The 7,253-nt window shown below is 43.3% G+C and overlaps 1 protein-coding gene across 2 annotated transcripts; it reads right to left on the reverse strand.

Annotated features, from left to right (window-relative positions):
- Nucleotides 1–1,435: 1,435 nt before the first annotated feature.
- LOC119877219 (mammaglobin-B-like) lies at nucleotides 1,436–3,952 on the reverse strand. Of its 2 annotated transcripts, XM_038562520.1 has the most exons (3): nucleotides 3,822–3,952; nucleotides 3,268–3,455; nucleotides 1,436–1,503 (listed from the first exon to the last, which is right to left on the reverse strand). In XM_038562520.1, exons 1-3 carry the CDS (start codon nucleotides 3,874–3,876, stop codon nucleotides 1,465–1,467), a joined length of 282 nt encoding a protein of 93 aa, XP_038418448.1. In that variant the 5' UTR covers nucleotides 3,877–3,952; the 3' UTR covers nucleotides 1,436–1,464. The 2 variants fall into 2 exon arrangements, with proteins under 2 accessions (XP_038418448.1, XP_038418447.1); XM_038562519.1 differs by lacking the exon at nucleotides 1,436–1,503 and having other exon boundaries at nucleotides 3,208–3,455.
- Between the last annotated feature and the right edge of the window lie 3,301 nt (nucleotides 3,953–7,253).

The following is a 7,253-nucleotide window of genomic DNA, read 5'->3' on the forward strand; positions in this document are numbered from 1 at the left end:
CTGAGTCTTATTTATTTTGGGCCAGTTTCCATGAAAAGCACAATAAATATGATATCTTACAACTGCATTAGAATAAAGAAGAATATACCCCACACTGGTACGTTGGTATATATTCATTATTACTTCAGTCAGTTTTGGTTAATATATTTTTTAAGGATTTTATTTATTTCTTCATGAGAGACACACACAGAGAGAGAGGGGGGCAGAGACACAGGCAGAGGGAGAAGCATTCTCCTGGCAGGGAGCCTGATCCAGGACTCCATCCCCTGACCCTGGGATCGCGACCTGAGCCAAAGCAGACGCTCAGCCGCTGAGCCACCCAGGTGTCCATTGGTTATGTTTTCAAGGAGAGTATAGCATTCATGTGGAATCCTGAGTATCATGTGTCTAATTCTCTGGATGGGTTATGCCTGGTGAAGGTCAGCCCTGGTGGAAACTGAGAAACAGTCCTGAGGAAAAGTCAAGGGGCTTCTGGGGTGACAGGATAGCCTGTGAAGGAAGAGAGGTTCTGTGAGTTGTGAGCAGAGGGGTGGCATTAAACTATCCCTGGTGACCGGAATGAGGGGACAGGGAAAAGCAAGGGTAGCTATGGTTCAGTATAAAAACTGCTGGCTTTGCCTCATTCCTAAAGAACACACATATTTCCCTCAACCTACGTGCCTTTGTAGGGCATCATGGTGAAGAGACTGGGCCACATTGCCACTTGTAGGGGACGGGAGTCGGGCACTCACACTATTTCAAAGGGGCCCTGCCCAACCTCAGGGAATGAGGGCACATCAGATTTTAAAGATATTTCAAAAAGCAAAATGAATGCCACATTAATTAAAGTTTAACATCAAGACAGGAGTCACTACTGCTTTGTATGAGTCTCGTCTCTCCCTGGCTCTGGTCCTGGCCCCGCACTCTTGGGTCCGGGGGCAGAGAGTGGAGAGGGGCCCGCCGCAGGAGCTTGGCTCGCAGCACAGGCAAAGATTGCGGTGGCCCAGGAACTGCCAGCCTCACAAACACCAGAACCTAAGTCTTGAGGACTTCCCAGATAGTCCGAGGGAAAATGGGGGTCAGGAGGGTGGAAGAGCACATTGACGGAGAGAGAGGACCCATGTTGGGCTACACATGGGGCGGAACAAAGTGCTTTTCAGACTCCCCACTCCTTCACTGCAGGTGTTCTCCAATGAGAAACTATGCGTGCGTGTTTGTGTGTGTGTGTGGTGCGCGCACACGGGCACATGCACCGGTGATAGGAAGAGCCTCTCTAAGCCTCCAGTTTGATCAGATAACATAAGAAAAACGAACTTCCATTTGCAGATACTTTATTGAAATGAAATGTACTCAAGGTTTCAACACTTATCTTGCAGTTGATAGATCAAAAGACAAAAAGGAGAAGAATGTTGTGGTTTGTATTAATCAGCAGTCGGCGTCCAACCATTCTCTTGCAGTCCTCAGAGCCCCAGGTCACGTGGAAGGTTAAAACAGAGCACACCAATAACTATTATATATTTCGTTCTAGAAATAAAGCAGAGACATCGCTCAGATTTTCAGCTCTCTGTGACAAAGGAAAATCTTGAAAGACAAACATGTCTTCTCCTTGCCTTCCTGGGTTTGTCCACATACATCTGGTATCCAAGAAAGTCGGGTGTTGTTTGAATTAAGATCTTATTTCTAAGGGTCAGGAGACTTTATTGATGCCAGAGTGGTGCTAGGGTTTTCCCCGTCAGAGATCTGGGGATAATTTTTCCCCCACGTTTCCTGTTCCACGAAATATCATATCCCGTAAATATGCTGTGTGTATGATCAGTTTTTCACAAAGAATTTTTAAGTCTCAGCTCAAAGATAAAGAGATGTGAAGTTTTTGAGCTCTGGTGTGGCCTTACATGTTAGAAATATTAAAAACAGTGTTGAAACCAAAACCATTATTTTTGAGACCTACAAAATTTTTGAGATATGCCCTCCAAGTGATCAGTCCAATCCAGATTTCTAAGAAAAAAATTCCGTTATCCTTGCCTGTAGCGTTTTTTTTTTTTTCAGTCTTTAAAATGTTTAGTTCGGTAAGTACACATAACATAAAACTGACCATTTTCATCATTTTAAGGATACAGTTCAACAGTGTTGAATATATTCACGTTGTGATGCAGCCATTCTCCAGAACATTTTTATCTTGCTATGGTGAAACTCTATACCCACAGAACAATCCTCATTTCCCATACCACCCAACCTCTAGAGAGCATGATTATACCTTCTGTTTCTAGGAAATTAGCTACTCTAGAAAACGGCTCTGAATGAACTCACGCAGCATTTGTCTTTCATCATAGAGTCCTCAAGGTTCATCCATGTTGTGCCTTGTGTCAGCCCCCTTGTTAGTGAAGGTCACTTCCAACTGTTCCTTTAGCAATATTTCTAAATCGTCTACCCTGGAATGTTTTCAGTGGCATTTAAGGTAGGGAATAAGATGGAGAGAACAAAACCACTACTGATTGTTGTCTTACACTTTCCATCCCTCACAACAGGTCCATACCTATAATTTCTACTTGTCATTCACGGGCTCTTTAATTCATGGTCAAGGAATCCAGTCATTTATACAAACACATTGTGATTGCTTGCAAGTGCTTTTCAATTCTTTTAGTAGGATGTACAGAATCTTCTTCAAATGTGTTCTTCTGGAATCTACTCAGAAATTCTTTTTTAAAAAAGATTTTTAAAAACTTATTTATGATATAAAGAGAGAGATAGAGGCAGAGACACAGGCAGAGGGAGAAGCAGGGTCCATGCCGGTAACCCGACGTGGGACTTGATCCCGGGACTCCAGGATCACGCCCTGGGCTGAAGGCAGGCGCTAAACCGCTGAGCCACCCAGGGATCCCCTACTCAAAAATTCTTATGAACATTTTCTTCTTTGTTTCTATGAAGAAGGGGATTGTTTTTGCTGATCACTGCTACAAGTAGGGACTTCTTGAGAATCAAATGTCTTTTACTGTGATAGAAAATGTTGTGTGTGTGTGTGTGTGTGTGTGTGTGTGTGTGTGTGTTGTGTTCTCTCTTTGGCCTTTTTCATTTATCATTTTCTAAAGATTCACACGGTGAAGAGGCAAATCAGCACTGGGACCTTGGCTGGCTTTCTGGATTCAAAATATTCACATGCACCCGCAATTAATTTCACTGAAATAAAATAAAGCCTGTGTAACACTTGCTATGGAATAATGAGTGACAAGCCTAGAGCCTGCTCGTCCCTGTCCACTGGTTTGAAAGCACATCAGGAGAAACCATAGTTACCATCATCAATGCAAAATTGCTCAGAGTTTCATCCGACTGCTGGAGAAAACATTGCTTCAGCTCTGCTATGGCTTCTTTAGTTTCAAGACCATATGTGAAAGGTTGAAGGAAGTTTTGGTATTCATCTATGCTCACTTGAGAATCGATTGCTTTGTTAATCGCTTCTTCTAAGAGTAAGCATCCAGAACCTGGAAAAAAACATGCAAAAGTGTTCTCAGTTATGTAAAGATGAAGCCGTTTAGGGAGTCTCTAAGATGGTGGTCATCTGCTTACATTCCAGTGGACACATACATTCAGGAAGATTAGGGTGAATGGTCTTGAGTTCTCGATTCTAGCATAGAATTTCCTTTAAGCCCGCGAACATGTGTGCCCCCTCCTCCCCGATCCCTCTCACATTCCCTGCATAGTCCAGAGAAGCTAGACACTAGTAACCATGAAGTAGGAAGACACCAGAGAAATGAGATCTCTACACTGGAGTTTGGGGAACAGGAGATCTTCCAGAAAGCACTGACAGATCTTCAGGCCAAAGCCTGTCCTCCCCACCCAGAACTCACCTGCAAGGCAGTAAAGAGGGAGGGCAACCAGCACAAGGACTCTCAGCAGCTTCATGGTTGAAGTCAGCTCTTGCTGGCTCGTCTGACAGGGACGAAGGAACTCACGTTGGATGGGAGGACCTAGGAGTCCTCCCTTTATTCTCCTGGTCACCACCTTAATCCCTCCCATAAATGAGGGAATGAGTCACACCATGAACCTGGCTTCGGACCAGGAAATGGCAGCAAGAATCATCTGCAACCCAGCTAGTCTGCTCTGTGTTTGTAGAAACCAAGGAGACAGAGCTTGCAACTCCATAATGATACCTGGCTTTAGATGAAATTAATGCAGACGTGCTTGCTACCTAGTCATATTACAGCCAACCGAGCCTGTGTTGTCACCAAGTTGTTTTATTATTAGTGTGGTCTTCATACCCTCCTCGCTCCCCTCCTACTTCTTTTTTTTAATAATAAATTTATTTTTTATTGGTGTTCAATTTGCCAACATACAGATAACACCCAGTGCTCATCCTGTCAAGTGCCCCCCTCAGTGCCCGTCACCCATTCACCCCCCTCCACTTTCCTCCCCTTCCACTACCCCTAGTTCATTTCCCAGAGTTAGGAGTCTTCATGTTCTGTCTCCCTTTCTGATATTTCCTACCCATTTCTTCTCCCTTCCCTTCTATTCCCTTTCACTATTATTTATATTCCCCAAATGAATGAGAACATATAACGTTTGTCCTTCTCCGATTGACTTATTTCACTCAGCATAATAGCCTCCAGTTCCATCCACGTTGAAGCAAATGGTGGGTATTTGTCATTTCTTTCTTTCTTTCTTTTTTTGTATTTGTCATTTCTAATGGCTGAGTAATATGCCATTGTATACATAAACCACATCTCCTTTATCCATTCATCTTTCGATGGACACCGAGGCTCCTTCCACAGTTTGGCTATTGTGGACATTGCTGTTATAAACATCGGGGTGCAAATAGAAAACCTGAGCAGGCCAATAACCAGGGAGGAAATTGAAGCAGTCATCAAAAACCTCCCAAGACACAAAAGTCCAGGGCCAGATGGCTTCTCTGGGCAATTCTATCAAACGTTTAAAGAAGAAACAATACCTATCCTACTAAAGCTGTTTGGAAAGATAGAAAGAGATGGAGTACTTCCAAATTTGTTCTAAGAGGCCAGCATCACCTTAATTCCAAAACCAGACAAAGACCCCACCAAAAAGGAGAATTATAGACCAATATCCCTGATGAACATGGATGCAAAAATTCTCAACAAGTTACTAGCCAATAGGATACAACAGTACATTAAGAAAATTATTCACCATGACCAAGTAGGATTTATTCCTGGGACACAAGGCTGGTTCAACACTCGTAGAACAATCAATGTGATTCATCGTATCAGCAAGAGTTAAACCAAGAACCATATGATCCTCTGAATAGATGCAGAGAAAGTATTTGACAAAATACAGCATCCATTCCTGATCAAAACTCTTCAGAGTGTAGGGATAGAGGGAACATTCCTCAGCATCTTAAAAGCCATCTACGAAAAACCCACAGCAAATATCATTCTCAATGGGGAAGCACTGCGAGCCTTTCCCCTAAGATCAGGAACAAGACAGGGATGTCCACTCTCACCACTGCTATTCAACATAGTACTGCAAGTCCTAGCCTCAGCAATCAGACAACAAAAAGACATTAAAGGCATTCGAATTGGCAAAGAAAAAGTCAAACTCTCCCTCTTCGCCGATGACATGATACTCTACCTAGAAAACCCAAAAGCCTCCACCCCAAGATTGCTAGAACTCATATAGCAATTTGGCAGCGTGGCAGGATACAAAATCAATGCCCAGAAGTCAGTGGCATTTCTATACACTAACAAGGAGACTGAAGAAAGAGAAATTAAGGAGTCAATCCCATTTACAATTGCACCCAAAACATAAGATACCTCGGAATAAACCTAACCAAAGAGGTAAAGGATCTATACCCTAAAAACTACAGAACACTTCTGAAAGAAATTGAGGAAGACACAAAGAGATGGAAAAATATTCCATGCTCATGGATTGGCAGAATTAATATTGTGAAAATGTCAATGTTACCCTCCTCCTTCTTCAAGGTCCATAAAGCTTCCCATCCCCTGTTTCTGCTCCTGCTGGCTTACCAACCTCTGGGCTCAATGCAATACCACAAACATCCTCTGGAGGTCAGACTTCCCTCCCCCTCAGTCACTTTAGTAAGGACTTGTCATTTGGGAACTACTAGGTCTCATTTTTGGTGAAAGCCTCTTTTGACAAGAATATCTCACTTAATTAAATCGATTTCATAAATTCAGACTATTACAAATCTATAAATATTTTTTAGCTCTTGAGGATTTTTCCGCCACAGATTCAAAGGATGATGTGCAGCAGTAGAGCAAGAGGTTGGTTGCTCAGCAGAGGCAGTGCTGAGTGGTGGGCCAGTGAAGAGTGTGGTCAAGCAGATATGGATTTAAACCTTGGATGGAACACCTAATCACGAAGTGTCCTTGGGCAAGTGAAACTGCTGGTCGTTTCATTTCAAGCTTCCCTTTCCTCATTTCTGAAATGAGCAGGAATAATATCAGGCCTGATTTTGCAAGTTGACAGACATTCTGTAAAGAGCTTATCTAGGGCTTCAAAAAGGTAATCACGAATAAATGGAAGGTTCATCCATCCTTTCATCCGTCCGTCCATCCATCCATGCATCCATGCATCCATCCATCCACGACAGACTGACAAAAGGTAACCATGGGCTTTCCCCATCACGGGGGCCTGTGCTCTGTGGCCCAGATTCAGTGGTTCAGCCAAGACTTGGCCCTGTGGAGCTTACATCTACAAGAGAAGCAACAAACAAGCCCATAAGTGAATGAGACACAGAAAGTGATGGCTGTACAGAACAACATTGAGGGGCAGTGTCCAGGACAGAGGTCCAGTCTGGCTACGGGAAGGGGGACTTTAAGCCTGGATGAGTGGACAATGAGATCAAGAGGAAGATCTGGGAAAGAGTGTTCTAGGAAGAGAGAACAGCACACACAGAGGCTCTGGAGCACTTGGTATTTGGCAAGATAAGGAAAGCAAACACAGTGTGCCTCGTGGTGTCAAGAGAGACACAGGACGGCCTCATACTGTAGAAATAGAAAAACCACATCAGTTGAAGCGGGGACAGCCTGAGGGCAATAGGAACATGAGAAAGAAAGTTGGCTCAAGGTAACACAAAGAAAGGGAAATTGATGAGAGAGCCAAAGAGATGAGTTAATTACTCGTGAATACAGTATTTGTGTTTGGATTATTTAATATTGGATTATTTCCTCCCATTATTCAGCTGGAGCCTAAGTTGCCAAGAACAATGCTAATTTAGGGAGAGGCTAGAAATAGGAAGGAAGGTTGATGTTCCTATGTGCGTACGTTCCCCCGGTTGATCATTGCTGCCA

The sequence above is a fragment of the Canis lupus genome, chromosome 18 (assembly GCF_011100685.1).
Source record: "Canis lupus familiaris isolate Mischka breed German Shepherd chromosome 18, alternate assembly UU_Cfam_GSD_1.0, whole genome shotgun sequence".
In the NCBI taxonomy this organism is placed as follows: domain Eukaryota; kingdom Metazoa; phylum Chordata; class Mammalia; order Carnivora; family Canidae; genus Canis; species Canis lupus.

Bases quoted from the DNA above. Each gene is read 5' to 3' on its own strand.
- LOC119877219 (XM_038562519.1), bottom strand. From the start codon at position 3,876: ATGAAGCTGCTGAGAGTCCTTGTGCTGGTTGCCCTCCCTCTTTACTGC. The intron at 3,456-3,821 runs GTGAGTTCTGGG...GTTTTTTTCCAG, and splicing joins CCCTCTTTACTGCCTTGCAG to GTTCTGGATGCTTACTCTTA.